Source organism: Meleagris gallopavo, chromosome Z (assembly GCF_905368555.1).
Source record: "Meleagris gallopavo chromosome Z, MGAL_WU_HG_1.1, whole genome shotgun sequence".
In the NCBI taxonomy this organism is placed as follows: domain Eukaryota; kingdom Metazoa; phylum Chordata; class Aves; order Galliformes; family Phasianidae; genus Meleagris; species Meleagris gallopavo.
In genome coordinates, this window is record NC_139435.1 from 41,355,533 (window position 1) to 41,378,582 (window position 23,050).

At 37.3% G+C, this 23,050-nt stretch overlaps 1 protein-coding gene across 15 annotated transcripts in view; it reads left to right on the top strand.

Annotated features, from left to right (window-relative positions):
* Nucleotides 1–23,050, top strand: part of AOPEP (aminopeptidase O (putative)) — a 173,204-nt gene that overhangs the window by 52,751 nt on the left and 97,403 nt on the right. For 14 of the 15 annotated variants that reach the window (XR_014880622.1, XR_014880623.1, XR_014880619.1 and 11 more), the window contains exons 6-7: nt 14,676–14,865; nt 17,154–17,263. Coding sequence is in view for 5 of the 15 variants with exons in the window: in XM_085214015.1 (XP_085070141.1) it covers nt 14,676–14,865; nt 17,154–17,263 (300 nt within the window). In the remaining 10 variants the exon portion in view is untranslated. The remainder of the gene's footprint in view (nt 1–14,675; nt 14,866–17,153; nt 17,264–23,050) is intronic. The other variant, XM_085214016.1, reaches the window with a different exon arrangement.

A 23,050-nucleotide genomic window follows, 5' to 3' on the forward strand; every position in this document is an offset into this window, starting at 1 on the left:
CAGCTTAAAAATAGTACAATACAGAATCGCTTTATAAAAAGTGTATTCTACAAATACTGAACAAATCAGCATCATAGATTGGAGATTTTCCCTTACTGGGCTATTTTATGTCTAAATCCAGATTTCCGATACAATTGGCTCAATGACTCAGACATCATATAGAGAACATGTATTCACAAAAGCATTATAGCTGTCTGGAACCATTATGTTGCTGGTTCTTGACCCAACTTGGAGTCTATTCCCATGTGTATATGCTTAAATAGGTCGTTCTATTTTGGATTAGAATACCACCAGATCTTCCTGACAGTGTTTTGAAGGGCAGACGTTCTAGTGAGTCAGAGGAATTGGTTGGAGAGAAATATCTGAGTTGTGGTTTAAGGCTCCAGAAACGATAACTTTTTTTTTAAAAAAAGCTCTAAGCTCTGGTCAGTTGCCTAAAAAGCTTTGTGTTTGCTGTTGTTAGCAGGTACAGAGAAACATGCAGACTTGTGTTAGCACCAGCGTTTTGGATTAATACGGTAGAATGAAATTGCAGTGACCAGATTATTGAAGTGTTAAAGGAAGCAGCTGAAAGTTAAGGATCTTAGTGAACATAAAGAGTTTGTCTGTGGTTATGTGTATTTCTTCTAGCTCCCAGCCAATGCTGATAACATAGCTGAAGGAGGAGTTAAAGGGCACCTGTCAGATGCTTCCAGATCTGGGACTTATGGAGAGAAATGTTATTCACTTCAAACACTTTTAGAGCAGTTGTCATAGAATATAAAAATATTTTAACCCTGCTTGTTGATGTTAAACTTTCCGGCAGATTCCGTTTGAAATCTTATTCGAAATTCCTGTGTCTCCTGCTCCAGTTGTTACACACTGACAACTTTTTTGGTTTGCTTTTATTTATTAGTTTTCCTGCTTGAAAAAAAAGGCAAGAAGAAGTGCTGGTGATTCATCAAAATAGCATGATAAAAAAGGGCTCCCTTTCCCATCTCTTTCACACTAGGGAAATACATAGCTTTACTCAGGATTTAATAATTAAGCTTGAAAGTGCAGTGGGAGCATAAAGATGCACGTGCTGATGCCATAATTCTCACAAAGTGTCAGTAAGCTGCTTCATTTCTTTTATTGTGGTAGTTTCAAATGCTCTTGTTTTATCATGATATCTTTGTTGTTTTTTTTTTAATCTTAAGCTAGAGAAAATGTTTTTTTTATTATTATTATTTTAATTAATTATTATTTTAATATAGTCCTATGCCTGTTGAATGCAATAGGAATAATAGAAATTATCAACTTATGAGTAATTATTTTGATATTTTTCACCTTTTCTAGTCTGAACCCAGGAATCACTCTTTTGATCACGTAATTTTTAGTCTTTTGACATCTAAATGTGATACATACATACAGTTCCTAACAGTGGGAGGTTTTAATCTTCATAGTGACAATAAATCTGGCAAATCCCTTCAGCAATGGAGTGAATTTCTTCATATTTTGATCCCTTTCTACTTATTGATGAGAATACTTGATCTGAAAATGCAGGGCTGGTGTATGTTGTTATCACTGATGCTCAAACGTCAAACTTTCAGCTGTTGTCTACTCATTTTAAGATTAAAAGTGTGTCTTAGGTCCCTTTGCAGTGGATTATTTCTCTATCATGATGTATTAGAAACTTCAAATTTTCATTATTTTCCTTGTTAATATGTATATAAAGAAGAGAAGACTATTTGGATAGAGTTGACTTTATACAATGTTTTGTCTCAATATCAGTGTCCAAGTACTCATTTTGGAAATGTTCAGTGCTATATTTAAGAGCATTCAGTAAACATCAATGAGAAAGTTATTGAAAGGAGAGGAGATATTATGGTCTTCTTGGGGAGGATCTCAGCAGATTAGGTAGTAATGCCTTTTTTTTCCCCTGTTCTGAGCCTTTTACAGGGAATGCACTGATAAATACAGTAAGGAATAGTTATTGGAATTATTTTATACCAAACATTTGAAAAATTTCCTTCTTTTGCACTTTTTCTACCTGTGCGGACTTCCTAAGGTTTTTATTTTTCACCAAAGATTCCTCTGATCTGTTGATCATTTCCATGAGGGAGTAAATAAAAGTATACTCCTGTATCCAGAGAACAGTCATGTAACCCTCATCTCTGCTTCACCATATTTAAAATCCAAATGGTAATACGTCTCTTCTAACAAGCATAATTTTTAGAATAATAATATGAATTAGAGACTTTCACACTTTCAAAAGTGTTTGAAGGTTTAGGTTTTGATGGCGGTATTAACAATAAAGAAATTTAATTGCCTTGTTTTACATTTTAGTGATGGAATTTCTGACAGATTTCTTCTGATTGTGCTTACTTAGCAGTAGTGTGTTGGCTTTTTTTTACAAAAGCTGAGTGTCGAACTAAAGCATTTTTCAGAGTACTGTCAAAATATTATACATTATCCTGTGAAAGCATATATTGTGTTGTGAATCATTCTATATACTTTTTTCTCAGATGGTACGTGATACATGGAAGTCTGAATATTCTTAAATGAATTTTCTCGTTACAAACATGTGCTTACTGCCAGTTTGTTGCTGGTGAGGATTTGCCTTGGGAATAATAGAGGTCTTCTGGTAGAGTTCAAAAGTTAGCTCATTTAAGTTGGTGGAGAAATATATGTAAGAACTTTCTGTCCTGTGGAAGATTAGACTCCTGAGAGCGCACTCAAGAAAGAGGAAAGGATACTACGTTTTTTTTCTTCTCTAAAGGATTTGGAAATGCAATTGTTTTGTGGAAAATAAATTGATGAAATGTCTGTTTTTTGAATGGCTTTTAGATTTCCTTTATCTGTAGTTGCATAAGGAATGGTTTCATTCCTTCCAATTTAAAGGGCGGTCCTTCTTGTTGTGAGGTGACAGGCATCTAGTTTGTGCTGACTACTTTTTATTTGCAAAATATTGCATATATTATGTCTCTGCTTTACAAAGGGGTTTACTGTGTGCTGTGATATTACAAATTAATAATTTTGGCTTCTAAAACTAGTTTTGAATGTTGAAATGGAACAATCATATTTACTTAATAATCTGTCTCATTCATGGTATGATGCTGAACAGATATTTCTAAATTTTTGTTTCCCTGTTACATAATTTTAGAATTTCAAGCATCCTTAAGCTTACTTTTAAATGCTATCTTCTCCTTAAAGTGTGTGAAGCTGAAATTCAGTGTAGTTTTGTGAAGTGTAAAGAACCACTGTGAATTTGTTGGCATATTCTTTATCATTTGTTGTGTACAAAGCTGTTTGTCAAAAAAGGTCAGTTTTCACTGTCAGGAGTATGTTTCTGGTACAGTCACCAATTTGTGCTAGCTGAGGGTGCATACATCACATGCTTCAGACAAAAAGAAAAAAAAAAGCAGCATATCAGAGACAAGCTTTTTAGCTTGGAGAGGAAACCAAGTTATCTCCAAATAACTCTAGAACACAATCATGAGCTGTTTAACTTTTTCCTCAGTGCTTTCAGTAGAACAGTAATGCAGAGTATTTCATAACAGTGCCACTGTTTTTGATTTTCATTTTGTGTGATATATTTGTAGTGTTAAACATTACCTATATATATATGTAAAAGCAGTAGATGCAAGTTATGTCTCAGAACAGATTTATAGATGAATTTCCTCCTTCTTAATCCCATGATTTAAGTTTAGTGTATCATGTTTCCTCTGCAATGAATTTGAGATGCTAAGGCATCTTACAGTAGTGTAGAGAGAGAGTTGTTTTCAATCCATCACTCTTGCAGAGCAATATTGGGCTAGTGTATCAATTTACTGGCATGAAGATGCCTGATCTACAGCTGCTAAGAAACTGATCTGCCTTTACAGGAAGAAAGAGGTAAAGGATAAAATGAAAGTTAAGCCATAGCATTATGGTCTGTATAAAGTCTTGATTTCACATAATTTTCTGAAAAATGAATGATTGACAGAGAGTGTATAATTGACAGAGTTGTATTTACGGTCTGAGCAACTTCTTTAAAAAAAAAAAATCACACTGGACACATACATGGAAATTCAAACCCAATTGCCATTATGGCCAGTATAAACCAACATTCTCTACTTATTGCTATTGTATCTTTTACTTTTTCCAATTTGTGTACATCAGTGTAACTGTAATATTTGCAGTTAATTCTCAGTTAACTAATTTGTCATCTGCTGGAGATATAGTTAGCTGGAGAAGAGGAACATTTTGCTGTCACTGAAGAGCTCTCCAGAGCTTAGAACAGAATGTGGCAGAAAGACACCATGCCGTCCCTTCACACTTTTGGCCATAGGGTGGCTAACAGCTTCTTATTTCTACCTGCATCTTCGTTAACAGCTGGTGAGAATAGTATAGGAGACCTAAAGTCCGAATCCAGAATGGCACCTCAAAATGGAATGTATCTTTTTAATCACTCGCTGCTCCAAAAATGACACAAAGACACCTTGCCAAAGTTTAAATTGTAGTCAAGCAGTTGTGTACTCTTGACAGATACACACTGGTTGATAACTGAGGTAAGTCTCAGTGAGTGTTCTTGTATCTGGCAATAAATTCTACTACAACTACAATTTAAAGTAACTACACTGACTATGGAGTTTAACATAATTTACAGCAAAGTGACTAGATTTGGCTTTAAAGCTGTTAAGAATTTGGAAACTTCTATCTGCACTTCCTGAAAAGTCACACAATTTGCACATTTTTCTTCAAGTCTTCAAGTTCATAAATTGAAACTGATGCAAATGTCAAATGCATTTGAAGTTGAAAAAAATCTTCATTTGATTAATGTTGACTGTATGAAATACAAAGAAAAAAAGCTTAACGATCTGAGAAGATATAGGTCCAACTGAGCCTGCAAGGAAATACTCAGCAAGAGCTACTTGTCATCCAACTAACACTGTTTTTTAACTAGAAACCAGATTTTGTTTGGTCTTAGTGGAGATGTTTGGGTCTTAGAAGTGGCTAATAACCATAAGCAAATGTGAAGGTATGATCTGACAAGAAAAGCCTTTAGTGTATCAATGGAATTATTCTCAGAGAAGTACATGAGTAATAAACAGAAATTTTAGTTTTCTTCTTCTGTTTTGTTATTTGAATCCCTGCTGAATAAAATTAAATAAAAATTAAAAAGATCATCGTTTGACCCATGGTAATCTATTTGTTGTGGCAGGGAATGGCCTCTCTTTATCCTTTTGGACTTGTAAAAATAAATATTAATGTAATCATATTCCCCTTACCATTTTGTTGAATATAGTGCGCTCAATTTCACAACTTTGAAGGTTCCTCTCTGTTTTTAATATTTATTCAATGACTATGCAAAGCACAAATTACATAGCCATATACGTACAAGAGCTCCTCTGGAATTCATGCCTCCTGTGTTATTATGTTTGCCCATGACATCAGAGGTGGATGTTGGTGGCATGGTAATAGAAATGGAACTTTCCCAACAGTATTCTGTTGCATGTTGTTGCTGTGCAGTAGATGCAGCTGTCTGACAGAATAGCATCTGACATGAAAGTGCACATGAAGCAAAGGTGTGTCACTGAATTCTTCAATGTGGGAAAAAATGACACTTATTGGCATTCATCGACCCTTGCTGAATGTTTCTGAAGACAAAACAGTGGATGTGAGCACAGTGAGGCTGTGGGGGGCTTGTTTCAACAGTGGCAACAGTGGTAGTGGTCACCTCCACTAGTGCAGATGCTTACAAGCATGACATGCAGGTTCTTGTTCATTGCTGGTGAAAATACATAGCTAATGGTGGTGACTGTGTTGAAAATTAGTGTTTTGCAGCTGCAAGTTTGCTCTATCAAATTTTCTGTCAAATTCGTGTATGTTGTAGTTTCCGTGGAAATAAATAGAAACTTTCAAAATGACCTACCTATGTTGGAAATATCCAGAAGTGTTGAATGTAATAGATATTTGTAGAACACAATGCTGCTTGCTTTGTTTCTGCATCCTTAAATAGACTAGGTAAATGTATTCTGTGTTAGTGTCCTAGAGAACAGGGAAAATACTTAAGAAAGTCCTTATGATGGACGGTTGTGCTAGGGTAAGTTTGAGTTGGATATCAGGAAATAGGCTCCCCAGGAGGTAGATGAGTCACCATCCCTGGATGAGTTTAAAAACCATTTGCATGTGGTGCTCAGGGCCAACATTTAGTGGAGAGTTATTAGTTAGGGTAGTATGGTTAGGTCATGGTTGGACTCGGTAATCTTTAAGGTCTTTTCCAAGCTGAACAATTCTGTCATTCTATGATTAAGATAAAACTGTATAAAGTTTATTACTGTGAGACATTAACACAGTTTTTAGGCATGACAGCTATTTCAAACTAAACCAGCTCTTGCTGTGCAATTCAGGAATAATAGCAGGATGACTTGTGTGATGAATAAAGTAATTCACATGCACACTTACATGCAGTTAAACTGTCCTTTTTCCATATGGTTCAAGAATAATAGCTGCGTATTCTGTATAATAGATAAAATAATTTACATGCACATTAACGCACTTCTGTCACTGGATATGATGTAATTTAGTCTCATTTTTCTACCAGCACAGTAAATATGACTCTGTGTGAAAAAGAATCTGCGTTTGGATGTAACATTTTATTTGGAAATTACTTCCAAAAAGGAGGAAAATTACTACAGTGCAAAGTGTTTGGTGTTCCCAGAAGACTTTGTTTACAGGGTTTTTTGTTTTTTTTTTTTACTGTTAAGTATGTACTGTGAGTAGATTGTTCTAGTTTTGGCCATTTACGGCTATGTTTCAATATTATGTGATCGGTGGGCTGCCATTAAGTTCTTACAAATTGAAGGGCTGATATAAGGGCTGAAATGAGGCACCGAGTCTGAATGTTGCTTTTGTTCTGTATATAACAAATTAGTATTTTGACATTTGTCAGTGCTGGATTTCATTATTTACTGAAAGGACTTTAAGAGGTTTGACAGCATGAATGGTTTGTCCCACAGACTTTTGAAAATTGATAAAGGCATCTTTGTTCTTTGTTCAAAAGCACAACAGATATCTTATTGATTTGACACATATAAAAAGGAAGGCTTGTATAGCTGCTGCACAAAATAAACTGTTTGAAGCCATTACTTATTCTTCTGTTACTCTCTCTCTTTTCCTTTTCCTTTTCCTTTTCCTTTTCCTTTTCCTTTTCCTTTTCCTTTTCCTTTTCCTTTTCCTTTTCCTTTTCCTCTGCCTCTTCCTTTTCCTTTTCCCCTCCCCTCCCCTTCCTTCCCCCTTGGAGATCAGAATACACTTGGCAGTATTGGTTTTGCACCCGCTTTTAAGTAGAATGAAAGACTTTAGCAAGTAGATTTGTACATACCAATTCTTAAAAGCAAGAACTGTGGGTGGTACTACATACTAGCAAAAAGCCAATCAAATGCAAATTGGATAATGGTCTTCATCTCACTATTTACTCCCATGTATAGTTGACCAAGGCAGCAACAGTACAGTAGATACAAACTGTACTTTTTGTAGAAGTGGAACTGTACCTCTCTTATGGTATAAGAAGTTTTTATCACGTTAAAAAAAAAACAAACCAACAACTGTGGGCTTTACCTTTTTATTTATTTTCCATTGAAATATCACCAAATTGTAGCTCTCTTTTCCCCTTTAATGTTAGAGATTTTCTCGATGATTCAGAGATCTATCTGGAGTTTTCTAGGTCTCCAGGTGAAATGTTTGTGATAGGAATCCATAAGAATCTTTTTATTTTGGTTTTATTTTGCCTTGCAATACTAACTGCACTTTGTAGAGTTTTAATAAGAACCATATCTGCCTTCAAACAGATTTTGTTTTTTTGCTGTTTTTATAACAGTAATGCCAGTAGCATTACACTGAGAAAAAGTCTTTAAAATTTTAAAGAATAAGGAATCCCGTTTCCTTTTTTTTTGTTTCTTGATGATTTACCTGTTTTTGCTTGTCTGTTCTTTTACATATGAATAAATTCTATCTTCTGTGTATTAAATGAAGAAAAAAATGACACCTTCATTATTTTATCTTGTTTTATTCAAGCTCTCTTTTGAGGGTTTTTAATGTACTGGCCCTTAACTTGGAGGAGAAGATACATTTTGCTCTTCTGTCTGGCTGTTTATCATAGTAGGTTATTTACACTTTGTCTTTCAGCTCTGTTTTCATATATGCCAGAAACTCCATGATGTAATAAAAGGAATTCCTGACCTTCCAAAAGTTGCAGTGATGGAAAATTACAAATAATGAATTCCATCCATGACTGAAAAATTGCATCCATCAAGGACAAAAGTCATCATTTAGATTGGAACTGAGAAATGTTGTTTGAGACAGTACATAATATTAATCGCTTTAGTGATACTATAAAGTGCAGTTTGAAAAGACTCTGAAACAAGTTCTGTCTGCATTGATAATATCAAAGAAATGCTTCTCTTCAGTGTATGAGAAAGAAACAAAAAATTATCTCTTGAAACCATTTTGCACTTCTAAAATGAGCAGAATGAGTGCCTACATACATAACTGTTTCTTCTAGTCTTCTCTAAATAAACAATCTTTTAACATTATTAATCATAATGGTCCAGAGGAGGGCCTCTAAGATGATCAGAGGGCTGGAGCACCTTTTGTATGAGGAAAGGTTGAGGGAACTGGGCTTGTTTAGCTTGGACAAGAGAAGGCTTCAGGGAGACCTCATGTGGCCTTCCAGTACTTGAAGGGAGCACATAAACAGGAGTGTGAATGGCTGTTTACGAGGGTGGACAGTGATAGGACAACGGGGAATGGTTTTAAACTAAGACAGGGGAGGTTTAAATTAGATGTTAGGAAGTTTTTCACGCAGAGGGTGGTGACACACTGGAACAGGTTGCCCAAGGAGGTTGTGGATGCCCCATCCCTGGAGGCATTCAAGGCTAGGCTGGATGTGGCTTTGGGCAGCCTGGTCTAGTGGCTGGCAGCCCTGCTTGTGGCAGGCACCCTGAAACTAGATGATCTTTGAAGTCCTTTTCAAACCAGGCTGTTCTGTGATTCTATGATCAATGTCGTTCTTTTCTGATCACTTTTTATTTATTTTTAAGAAAATGTTTAAGGTTAATTTTGAGATCCAAATTTTATAAATCAGTTCTAAATGTGAGAGAATGAATACAAATTCTTGTGGAGTTTCCTTCTCTGGAGGTACTAAAAGTCTGCATGGATGCAATCCTATGTAGTATGTTGTAGGGAACATGACTTAACGGGGTAGTAGAACTACATAGTCTCCAGAGTTCCCTTCTAAACTTAACTATCTTGGAGATTCTGTGAGAAAATGTTCTAGATATTCTAATGGACTTTGGAAGCTATTATTTTTCTTAACTGTGTTAAAATACAGAAAATAATATTCCGTTTTCATTTTTCCATTTTACAAATGCTCAGAGAATATGGTAAAAGTTTTATACGACATCTGGAATTTAACAAACCCAGAATGTAAAAAAATATTGTATTTGCATGTTAACATAAAGTCATTATTGAAACTAGTGGGATTACTATTTTTTTTCTTGCTTCTCAGTCATTCACAAAATTTTCAGCCTCTGAACCTCTTTTGTGATACTATGTATGTCTGCAGGATAAATATTTTTATCATTTTAAATTTTTTTCACTGCTTAGCCATAATAATTTAGATTGACTTCCAATCTATCTTTTAAGGACAAAGAAAAAAAAAGCTAACTGAATTGTATAGTTTGTATCACTTCTTGTTTGGAAACATCAGGCATGAAACAATGGAATTTTGTATTGTGATTATTTAGAAGGGGATTTGTATGTTGGTTGCACTAATTCACAAATTATTTTCTGTGTTAACAATGTCAGTACTTTTTGAGGAGTAATTGCTTTTGAGATGTGAGTGTTGAAATGGAGCTTGTGCTTGCTTTTACCAATAAATCAATTAAATTTGAAAAATTGATACTACTTCACTCAGCATAGGAAGCTTCAGTCCTCAAAATGTTCTAATCTGTAAGATTTTTTTGCAGTATTGTAATTGTTTCTTACTAGGAAGCATAATGTAATTGATTTTTATAAGACATTTCCATTTCTTCATGGTTTTTTTCAGTACTAGGTTTCAAACAAATCAGAATGAAAGCTTGATGGCCACTGAGAAAGTTTTGAGTCTGTAATTCATTCTTTTTACCCTGTAATTTTCCATATTTGTTTTTCTTTTTGTGCAACAGCAGGCAATTAGTACTTAGGTTAGTACACTGGTAATACTTGAATCTCAGGCATCAGAGAAGATGCCTCTTGTATTACTTTCTCTCTTGTATTACTTCCCAAGTTAGAACACTTGAAGCAGGTAGGATTTATTACTATGATATGACTGCACATTATCAACCACAGATAAGTTATTTTGTCTCGTGAATTTTGTAAAATCTCAGTTAAAATTTTTGTCATAGCAGTGTGCTCTATGAGAGAGATGATGAGACAGCATTTTTTAAATAAATTACTTGCACTATTAACAAACTGTTCATTTTGTTGTGTGTTCTGAAGTCAAGAGTTATATCAAGGGAAATACTTGTAACCCTTTTCTGGGAAATGATGTTTTATGTCCACTATTTTAAGACAGTATATTTTGGTTGGATTATAGAGGACAATTGAGGTGAGCTCCAGAAGAATGCTAGAAAAAAATAGAAAAGAAAAAGGACCATTTTTTGCAAGATTGGTACAAAAATGAAAACTTCCAGAAGTATTTCTTGTCTGTTAGACGTGTGCTTTTTTGGCCAGGTGAATAAATATCTTGGATTAGTAGGTACAGTTTTGCCTTTTCTACTTGAAGTCCCTGAAGATAGAAATACGAAATGTGAATCCTGCTTTTAAATTGACCATTCTGTAGTGTTCAAGGAAGCTGATGATATCACTCTGTATGTGGTTAGTTCTCACTGATCTAATTTTAAAAGAACTAACTTCAGAAGCTTGGTTTCCTTCTTGCTCCTGAGTAGCAATGAAGAATCTTGCCTGAGAGGCACTCTTGTTTATTCGTATTCTGACTGATCTCATTGACTACAACAAAACAAGCAAAACTGAAGTAATTGCCTGCCAGTCCATGGAGCAGCTACGGCTCAGGTGTTCAGGTCAGTGATTAAACGTATTCTTCTCTGTAATACGAAGTTTGGATGTTGAATTACTGTATTCTGAGATTGGCTAATATGATCCTCCATCAGGCACCCAAGGGTTGTTTTTCTTCCCTGTTGCCTGCTCAAACACTATAGTATTTCAGGACTTATGGCAGTCAGTCATCTGCTCTAGAAAATTCATCTGTAACATCCATTCACTTGATGATTTCCCAGTATGCTTACAGGGAAGACATCTTTATGAAGTTTCCAGTAGATCTGGGACAATGCTCAGGACATTCTAAGTACAAAATTCTTGTCTGTACAGCTGCATCTGTGTGTATGTTTGAGTTTCTGGCACACTATGAACATGGAAGATCAGAAAGGGTTGTTCATCTCTGTAGTTCTCTTGGTACTAAATTGTAACATGCTCTAGAATTCTTATGATTACAGAGGTGAGTAATTGGATGTGGCATGTACTTGTGTCTGCATTAAAATGACATAAGTGTTCTCAAATATAAACTAACATTTGATGTGTGATATAGATACCACAGACAGTATGCTACTATTATTCACTCTGTCACTAAAGTAATGTAGCTTGAAGGCAACTGATAAGAGCTCGCACAAGGCATTTGTAAAGAGCCTTCATTTAATTGTCTGACTGTCTGAAATTCCAGTAACCTTGAAATGGATATCTCAGTTTTAATATGCTTCTATAAAAATATTTTTAGGGGTGTATTTTCTGCTCGCATTTATATGTTTAAGAAGGAATTTTCTAGAAATACAATAACTTGCTAACCTATTTACTATCTGACTCCTTTTTCTAAATGGGAAAAGGTAAACAATATGTGGAGTACTATCAAAACATGAAAATTTTTATCATATAATTTCCATCTGTAATAGTGATTTTAGGCGCTACTTTTGACTCCAGAACCATAATTGTCTCATCTCTCTAACGTCAAAAAGTACCTAAGAAACTCTATCCACAAATCCCTGTATGTTTAAATAGAAAGAGTTCTCCTTCAAAAGTAGTGCAATATTGCAACAAGCCAACTAGAAATACATGTTTAATATTCTTAGCTTACATGAATCCCTTAGTTCATGCACATACATTTGGCTACAGTTTATGCTGTGTGTTTCTTGTCTGTGCGTGAGTCACCAAAAATAGCTTCTGCAGCATCCGTGCAAGTGGTACCTGCATCAAGTCATAAGCTTGGAGAAATAGTTTTGCAAAATTCCTGTCAGAAATTTCGCTTTTAAGTTGTTCGAATTACTGCTCATAACTCTCAGAGTCATTGGAAACCTTTTATTTGTTACAGAGAACATTTATTAGGAACCTGGGTACATTTGGGTGACTGGAACATCAAGACTCTTTGGTCTTTCACGCCAAGAAATTCTTGTCCTTTGAGTGCGAAGACTTTTATTAACATGTTCCCATTCATACCGTAGTTATGAAGTTTCGCTTAAGATTTCCCTTACCAGAAGTTTAACTGGGAGAAAGAGACGTTCTTTCTTTCAGTCAAACCATACAAATATGTAAGTTATGAGGGTGTAATTCTGGTCAGAATAATAATCTTTTGCTTTAAAAGCATAACCAAGTGTTTACTCAATGAAAGCAAGTCATTAACTTCTGTAAGAGCATAGGGAACTTGTTTAGCTTACTGGGAAGGACTGGTGAGGTTTTTCTTTTTTTGTTAAACCTTGGAGAGATTTCCCATTTTTCTTACCGCATCCAGCTAACCTGTTCTGACTTGCTTTAGAAACCTGGGCCAGACCTGAAAAGATGTCAGCTAGAGTAATTTAAAAGGTGAGCTTACCTTGTCAGGCCTTGTAGGAAGTTGCGTTTTTATTCTTTTCCCAAAATTTACTCATTCATTTTTCTTGCTTCAGTGCTTTTTGATCCTTTTGTAAAGAAGATTTTCTGATTGTGATGCTTGTATTATTTTAGTTGGAAAAAGAAGAAAATAGAATCTGTACTATTGTATATATATGCAATAGACTTAAAATGCAAATCATTCTGTGAGCCGCCTTCTAAGGCATGAAGTTACTTGTGTTTTACTTAGCCAAATGGCCAAAACACTGCCAGCAGTATGTCTGGAATGTTATTTACTTGGTCCATTTCTCCATTTCTTCTTTGTAGCACTGTATGCATGCAACAGTTAGGGGTCATTTACTTAAAACTGGCCTAAGTAATACCCCCAGAGCTACAGCAATTCTTCTCAGTATTGTTTCTGTAATAGAAGGCTTATCACATTCTGCATCTCCTGTGCTCTTAGTTTTTCCTCTCTCTTCCTCCTTCACTTCTTTTAATCAGAATTGCTTTTGCAAATCTTTTGCAAAGATTTGTAGAGCTGCAGTTTTATCTTTGTTCTCTGAGACTCGATTCCTCTATTAGTGTTTAATTTTTTACAATATTTTTTACAATACCAAATGATTGGTATACCAATGCTGGATGAGGATGTTTATTATTATTTTTACAAGATTGTTGTTGGGTATGATTTTCTGTTTATGGGTGTATCATGTTTTATGTTCTCAGTTCTGGACACTGTGAACTGGTTGCAGGAAAACTGGGGGTGTTTCAACATTTCCAGTGGAAGGGTAGGATGGGTGAGGGAAAACACTACTGAATGCTGACAAATAACATCTGACTCTTGGAATCGTCTTAAGGCCATGTGCAGCCCATCCATGCTCAAAAGGCCAAACTTAAAGATCTGTAGCCTTGAAGGTACTACCATTGTGCTTCATTTCCTTTCTAATAGAAAACAGTTGAAATGTAGATTATGGATGCCTAGGGTTAGTGCAGGAATAGTCTGCAGGTGGTGGTTTATAACATCTGTAAGCGTAACAGAAATTGCCTTACAGCAGAACATGAACTGGGAACTGCAGAAACTTGCAGTTCAGTATAAGCTTTTTCCATAGAAGAATAAATATGGATAGCAGGTATTTCTTCCTCCAGCTTTTTCTTTTATTACTTGAGTACAAAATAGAGTAGATATAGACCGTGTTATTTTCTCCAATTGTGAAAAGCAGATGTTTAGTGAGCATCTAAGCCTTTGTTTCACTCTTGTTCTTGTAGCAAAGGGTGTTCTCCTTCCTTTGTGTTTGCGTAAATCATCAACTCTTATTTTCAGATGGCATCTTTTTAGCTTGTTTTAGGTAGTAAGAAGCACAGTGCCTTACTTTATGTGGTTCTTGTTTGTTTAGATAGTGATTTGTTTTCTTTATAAAATGTTTCTTCTTTACATCCAGCTTTGATCATTTAACTGATAAATACCTGCTGCCTATATTCACATCTGATCATCTATCATCCTGGCTTACATATAAATGCTTCTGTCTTGTAATTTGAAAAATGTAGAAGTTTGGTTTAGGTTACTTCTTACAGGTAATAGCTGTTTGATGGTTGAATACAAAACAACTGCTTGGCAGAATTTTAATTTGATTCTCTGCCAAGCACTGATAAAGTACAACTGAATCGCCTAGAAATGCCTGAGCTATAAACTGTTTGTCATGACCTAGCATGCATATGGTAATAAGAGGCTGACAAGACTAATAAAGCCTACATGTTATTATGGCCATGCAGTGGATGTTACAACAGACTTATAATGTATTTTGTCTTTCATTTCCCTTGTGTAGCCCACACATCATCTTCTTATCACAGAGTGTATTGCGTGGAGGGAGCCATATCTGTGGAACACGTCTGTGCCATGAAATTGCTCACTCTTGGTTTGGATTGGCCATTGGTGCTCGTGATTGGACTGAAGAATGGATAAGTGAAGGGTTTGCCACTTTTTTAGAAGATGTATTTTGGGCTAGGGCACAACAGGTAAGTTTGATGCACTACTTCTCAATTTAATCATGATACACTAATTCTCAATCATGCGGAAATCAAAGCTATATAGGAGTGCTGCTCTGAAAGTAATGCCTCCTATTTTATTTTCTTGGCCCGTGATGTTAGAGTTGGATGTTGGTGCTATGGCAGTAGAGTTGAACTTTCCCAACAGTATTTTGTTCCATTTTGTTACCGTGTGATGGATGGCAGCAGAGCGGCAGTCTGACAAAATGGTGTCTGACATGGAAATGCATGTGAAGCAAGGGTGTGTCACTGAATTCCTCCAAGTTGAAAAAAAAATGACACCCACACACATTCATCAATGTCTGCCGAATGTTTCTGAAGTCCAAACAGTGGATATGAACAGAGTGAGGTGGTGGGTTGTGCGTTTCAGCTGTGTGACTGTGGATGACCCCTGCTGATGCAGATATTTATGAGCATAACAGGCTCTTGTTCATTGCTGGTGAAAATAAATAGCTAATGGTGGTGTCTATGTTGAACAGTAGTATTTTATAGCTGAAAATTTGCTCTATTAAATAGTGTTATTGTGCTCTTTGATCTCCTGTAGTTTCCATGGAAATAAATAGGAGGCACTACTTTTGGAGCAACTTTGTTGTGAGTTAAGTATTCCTAAAAGCTTCTTTGTTATGAGGCTGAGTCCTTTAAAATAATACCAGAATTTGCAGGCTAACTTGATTTAAAAAGAAAAAAAAGAAGAAGAAATCTTTCCTTCCCTGTCCATAATCAACTCTAATCTTTACAGAGGTAAAGATCAGTGCACATAAGAATGGAAACATCTCCTTAAATATTACCATTCAGTTATCAAACAGTTGCTATGCGTTCTCTCCATTTGTGCCATGCTCCAGAAAGTGGAATAATCAGCAATGTCTTACTAAATATTGCGGGTTCTTAATGAAAATGATTTGGTTTTGTATGTGGTGGCAAGCCTCAGAACAAAACGGAAGCTGATGAAACAGAGTGCTAGCAGTTAACACTTTTTTTCTCTTACATTGCCTAGTTAAGAGTTAACATCTTGTCAGAAGCTTAGAAATCATTGTCTGTCTTAAAGTGAAAAGCTCATATATTGCATGTCAGCTAGTAAAGAGTTTTTCTCATCCAATTCTTATTTTTGTCCTACTTCAAGCATTTTGTGTACTCATCATCTGTTCTTGTGCTTGTGTCAGTTAGGCTCTGATTCTGCCATTAAAATTCTGAGAGCTCCATCTTGAGAGGGAAAGTGAGAATGGGATCTGACATCACAAGCTCTTCTGAGCCTCCATTTTATTAAGTATTAAGTGTATTCATAGTTTTAAACAAATTAGAGTTCCTTGACATTTAAAATGCTTCTGGAATGAGAAAGAGGGGAAAGCTATCCCAACACTTTGCTTTTCCCTTCTGGTCTTAAAGTTCATTCTTGCATTTGGGCATCACTCCCCTGTGGCGTGCTGCTGTCTTTAAGTCTGCACTTATCTTAGTCGTTTGAAAGCTTTTCCATTGTAGTAGGCACCTTTCCATGTAGCTGCTGGAAAGCAGTGAGCAACAAAAGAGGATGTTTATTCCCTGACCATATAAATTTTCTGACCATGTAAATTAACAAATTTATACGGTCAGAAAATCTATCGTTGCTTTTATTATTGTTTTTTTTTAACTGAGTAGTTTTGGTTCTGTGTGATACTACAGTTGTAAGATTGTGTGTATTCCATACTGTGTAACAATAATTGCAGTTTTGACTGAAATGCTCATGTAATGCAGGAGAATATTAGCTGCTTTTACCTTCTCCCATTTCATCTTTTCTTATAACAAAAAAGTATAAATTAGTTACTGATGTGTATGCTGACAACCTAACATTTATTTCGTAAGCATGCATCTCCTAATGGTCTGTTAAAGTGGAAAATTACAAGGGAACTTTCACCAGAGTGATAGACATAGTAGGGAAGAGGGATAAAGTCAGGACATGGAAGAGCTCTTTGCTTTCAAGACAGAAAAGTAAAGATGCAACCAGTATGTGAGGTATCTGTACTGTGTGTTCAGTTATCTTATAGCCAGTTACTAAAGGGAGAACACCAAGTTTGATCTGATGCACCCAGTGAGGCTTCTTTTTTCTTAGTTCTGCTTTAACTCTTAGACAAGGGAGAATAATTGTTGTTTTTGTTTGTTTTTTTTTTTAATGTGTGTTTGCACTGTATCTTTCATTGCTTGGATATTAAAGGAAAACAAAAGCAGTTACTCTCCGGAAAATTTTGTTGTCTGTTGGAAAACATCAGTTAATTTTTTTCACTAAGCAGCTTTTGTGTGATGAAGAAAAAGAGCAGCAGGAATTGAAAGCTTTACTTCGCTGGCGACGACTCAGAGATGAAGTGCAGAACTCTGAAGAAGAGCTGCAAGTTTTAAGGTAAAGCTGTAATGGTGTAATATTTGCTTTTTCATATTCTTTTCTCCCTCTCTTCCTCCCTACTATTTTCTACTGTTTTCTCCTTTCAAAGGATATACATGTGATTAAATCCACTACGCTTCCTTATTTCCTTCTAAAGAAAAAAAAGAGAAGTCAACTTAAATTGATGGGGTTATTAATTTTCTCTATAATGCAATTACTTTTCAGTCTATTACAGAAAGCTTTCCAAAAACATGGGATTTAGATTGATATAAAATATCTCTAAGCAGTTTACAGGAGTTTCCCTATATTGGGGGGGAGGGAGAGGAGGTAGGGGAGGAAACATTTCCTGAACAAAGTTCCTGTTTGAAGATGCAGTAGGTATATTTTCTATGGCTGAAGACAGGCACATGCAGGACTATGGCATGTAAGTGCCAAATCTGAATAAAATGATATGATTAAGATGTGTATGTGTTGTAAATTCTAAAATTGTTCATTTGAGGGCCAAAATATCTGTTACAGTTTGAAACTCTTTATCTTGTAGCTAGCAGGACATGGGAAGTGATTGTTCCCTACTGCATGAAACTACTGTGTCCAGGTCAGGGGCCTCCAGCACAGGAAAGTTGTGGAGCTTTTGGAGGAGGCCACAAAAGTGATCAAAGGACTGAAGCACCTTTCCTATGAAAAAGGTTGAGGGCACTGTGCTTGTTCAGTCTGAAGAAGAGAAGGTTCCAGGAGACCTCACTGTAGCCTTCCAGTACATTACAAGTGTTCTTTATTAGAGAGGGACTCTTTATCAGAGTGTGCAGTGACTGGACAAGAGATAATGTCTTTAGATTAGATTTATATTAGGTATGAGGTAGAAATTCTTTATGGCAGGGAGATGAGGCACTGGAATACAGCTCAGAGAAGCTGTGGATGCCCCATCCCTGGTGGCGTTCAAGAGCAGGTTGCATGGGGCCCTGGGCAACCTAATATGGTGGGTGGCAGACTTGCCAATGGCAAGTGGGCTCCATTACATGACCTTTAGGATTCTTTCCAACCTAAGGCATTCTATGAGTCTATGATCTTGAAACTGATATTTAAGTTTACTACTGATTTACGTAGTAGACATGAGTGTCTGTAATAAACTGCTTGCATTTACTACGTTGCATGTAGTAAAATTCTCAGTTCTAATACAAAATGATGAGAATCATTTATTTTTGAAAAATATGCCTCTACCATGCACTTCTGGAGACAGTTATGATGCCAGTTTGGGTTTCTGTCAGTTTCTGCCTCTCTGATTACTCCAGTTTCCTGTGTTTGTGTTTAAGGACTTTCTACAGCTCTCAGTCAGATATAAATATTTTTTACAGTTTTTTTTTTTTATGAATGTTTTTGTCACTCTTCTGTGGACTTGAAAAATGTTCTCTTTTTGCAAATATACTTTTGCAAATATACTTTACTTGGTTATATACCTGAAAGTATGTCTGTGTTCTAGAGTTGGTATTTAAGAGAAAATTTCATGTCTTTGATTTGCACTGAGTTTTAAGTCTCCATTAAGTTGTGCTGGTTCAGGCTCGTGTTTTTATGCAAGGATATTAAAAATAAATTGTGACTGTCCCTTCTTGCTAATTATGTCAGGAAGACAGAAACCATCCAGCCCACTTTCTGAATGCAACCTTTTTCACATGTGTTTTTGTTCTCTCCTGGACAATTACATGATTTTCTATGTTTTCATCAGACAGCAGGAAAAACCTATGTGAAATTTGACAGTTGATCCTATTCACTTTTGTTCCAGGAAATGAAAACCTGTTCAGATATAATCATTAGCATTTATGTTTCTTCTTATTATGAATATTTTTTATTATGTTATAGTAGCTTCTTGGATGCTACCTGCAAAAAACAAAGCCAAGTGAGAAAGAATTAGATAAGTCTTTTCAGCAGGCAGGAACTCTGAAAGGCAGCACCAACAAATCTTAATATTAAAGAAGGGATTTATGTCAATTAACTGTATTACCCATATATGATATGATAACAGACCAAACTCTGTATTTTCTTAGAGTTTGAAGCAAGCCTGAAGGGATAAAAGGAAAATATGAGTATCCTAGTACTCATTCTGCTGGCCAGCATCAATGCCTGCTCTGTTATCCACTTCCTTATGGTATGAAAGTGAAGACTAGAGATGCCTTTTTCATTCAGTGGCAGCAGAAAATGGTGCTGAGATTGTATCTTGTCCTGGTCTTTATGACTGAACTTCAGCTTGAGATTGTTCTTGAAGACAAACCAGTTTTGACATCTATGTCTGAGTGTTTTTCTGAGTTCCACTTGAGTCAAATCAGTGACCTTACCCATTTCGCTCCTGAAACATAGATCTGTGCCAGCTCTGTAGGTATTTAAAGAGTTTATTCTATCACTCTGTGAGGAAATGTGCCCTTCACTATTCTCTCATAGTCTCTCAATAGCTTTTCATTACCACCTCAAGCCATTTAATTACCATAGATTTCCTAGGGATTGGTATTTTTACTTTATCCTCACTAATAAAAGCAGTGTCTTTTGCTTCCTGCAGAAATGTGGCAGTAGCAAAAATCTGTCAGGTAGTAGCTTAAATACCTCGAATCATCTTGCTTTTATTGTTATGCCTAGCTTAATCTGCTAGACTAGATGTCAGGTTCTGTATGTCAGTGTAACAAACTTTTGGTCTCTGTACTGTGCTATAAATACACTAACCACTGCTTTACACAGGTGCACTGAAGTACCGACAGTATAAAACAGTAACTTTCTGAATATTTACACGCTGTTGCAGACATTGCCTAGATATTGCCAATGGTTACACCATCTTGAAGAATGGAAGTTATCATAAAATAAGCTGTCCTTAATTCATCTTCATCCTTCAACATTGAAGGAAGATCTCCCCTGAAAGAAAGTTAAAAAATCACAGAATTAGAGAATTATAGGGGCTAGAGAGGACTTTTAGAGATCAAGTCCAGTGCCCCTGCCAAAGCAGGTTCCCTAGACCAGGTTGCACTGGTATGCATCCAGGTGGGTCTCGAACATCTCCAGAGAAGGAGGCTCCACAATTACTCTGGGCAGTCTATTCCAGTGCTCTGTCACACTTAGTTATTACACATATTTGTGCAGAACTTTCTATGCTTCTTTGTGACCATTTCCCCTTGTTTTGTCACCACCCACCACTGAAAAGAGTCTGGCCTTGTACCTTTGCCTCCTGCACCTTAGATATTTATAGGCATTGATCAGATCCCCTCTCAATCTTCTTTTCTCAAGGCTAAACAGACTCAGGTCTCTCAGCCTTTCCTCATAAGAGATGTGCTCCAGGTCCTTTATCATCTTTGTGGCCCTTTGCTGGACTCTTGCTAGGAGATCCCTGTCTTTTTTGTACTGGGGAGCCCGGACTGGACACGGTACTCCAGGTGAGGACTCAACAGGGCGGTGTAGAGGGGGAGGATCACCTCCCTTGACCTGCTGGCCATGCTCTTTTTAATGCATGCCAGCATGCCATTGGCCCTCTTGGCCACCAGGGTACACTGCTGGCTCATGACCAACCTCCTATCCATCAGGACCTCTAGCTCTCTCTGCACAGAGCTACTCTCCAGCAGCTCATCCCCCAAGCTGTACCGGTGCATGCAATTATTCCTCTCCAGATGCAAGACTCTACATTTGCTTTTATTAAACCTCATCTGGTTTCTTACTGCCCAGCTCTCCAGGTCTTGCTGAATGGCAGCACAGCCTTCAGGCGTGTCAGCCAATCCTCCCAACTTCGTATGATCAGCAAATTTGCTGAGGGTGGCCATTATCCCCTCATCAAGGTCATTGATGAAGATGTTGAACAAGACCGGACCCAGCACCAACCCCTGAGGAACACCACTGGTTACAGGTCTCCAACCGGACTCTGCACCGCCGACAACGACCCTCTGCGCTCTGCAGTCAGCCAATTCTCAACCCACCTCACTGTCCACTCATCTATCCCACACTTCCTCAGCTTCATTATAAGGATGTCGTGGGAGACAGTATCAAACACCTTGCTGAAATCAAGGTAGACTACATCCATTGCTCTCCCTCCATCCACCCCAGCCAGTGACAACATCGTAGAAGGCTACCAAATTGGTCAAGCATGACCTCCCCCTAGTGAACCCATGCCGACTGTTCCTGATAACCTCCTTTTCTTCCATTTGTCTGGAGATGGCATCCAGCACAAGCTGTTCCATCACCTTTCCAGGGACAGAGGTGAGGCTGACTGGCCTGTAATTACCTGGACTTTCCTTCTTGCCATTTTTGAAGACTGGAGTGACATTGGCTATCCTCCAGTCTTCAGGCTCCAAGACCTCTCAAAGATGACAGAAAGCGGTTCAGCAATCACTTCCGCCAGCTCCCTCAGCACCTGTGGATGCATCCCATTGGGTCCCTTGGATTTAAGAACATTGGTGTTGCCTAGGTGCTGTCAGACCACCTCTTCCCTGACTAAAGGGAAGCCTTCCATTCCCCAGATCCTCTCACTAACCTCAGGGGTCCGGGATTCCCAAGGGAGAGCTTTTTCACTGAAGACAGAAGCAAAGAAGGCATTCAGTATCTCTGCCTTCTCAGCATTCCCTTTTACCAGAACGCCCCCCTCACTTAGTAGGGGAGCCAAATTCTCCCTAGTCTTCCTTTTACTGTTAACATACTTAAAAAAGCCTTTTTTATTATCCTGTATCACCTTTGCAAGATTCAATTCCACGTGGGCTTTAACCTTCCTCGTCGCATCCCTGCAGGCCCTGACAACATTTCTATGTTCTTCCCAAGTGGTCAGACCCTTTTCCCACATTTTATGGACCTTCTTCTTTCCTTTGAGTTCATGCACGAGCTCCTTGCTCATCCACACAGGTCTCCTGCCAGCCTTTCCTGATTTATTGCTCACAGGGACGCACCGATCCTGAGCTTGGAAAAAGAGCTGTTTAAATGCCGACCAGCTCTCACGGGCCCTCTTACCTTCTAACACCCTCGCCCATGGGATAGCTCCAAGCAGGTCCCAGAAGAGATCAAAGTTGGCTCTCCTGAAGTCCAGGGTAGCAATTCTACTTTTCGCTTTGCTTATTCCACTCAAGATCTTGAATGGATATTTTCGGAATGGAAAAAGATATGCTTTCATAGCTTCTTTTTAGTTTCAGTTTGTGCTTGTAAGAGCCTAGAAGCCCTTCAGTCTTCACTGCCGTAAATTTCATGCACACCAGATTCTGTATTATGTTTTAAAATCAGGCAGTGAAGCAGTTTATTGTATATTTGTCTGAAAACCATGTAATGCTATAATCAGATAATAATAGCAGGGTGGCAAAGTTCTCGGCTACAGCAAATGAGTGTGAACTCAAATGCAGCAGACACAGATACAGAAATGAAGAAAAAGAGCTGCTTACCCTTGGAAGGCCTCAGGTAGGCAGGGATCTCTGGCAAGAGATGCCCTCATATCCACTGCCAACTTTTAAATGATGTCTAAGAAGTGGATCTTGACTCCATCTCTTCCAGTCAGTTCCACCTGAGCTCCCCTGGGTTGGCCCTGCCTTCCCTCCAGGTGCTCGATCGTTGTTTTAGGTCATGACTTAGCATTTCCACTACACAACACAAAAATGCATGTCATGGTTTTAATGATTGTTGTCATTGGTATTCCACATCATAACATCATGTATTGCACTGGGGGTTAAAGAGTTAATGCCCCAGTTCCGTGGATTGTTGATAGTTCTGGGTACCTGGTTCTCAGAAAAGAAGAACTGCATCTCCCAGAGGACTTTCACAGTTCCGTTTCCATTTTCCATTTAGAGGGAAAGATAAAACTGCTCA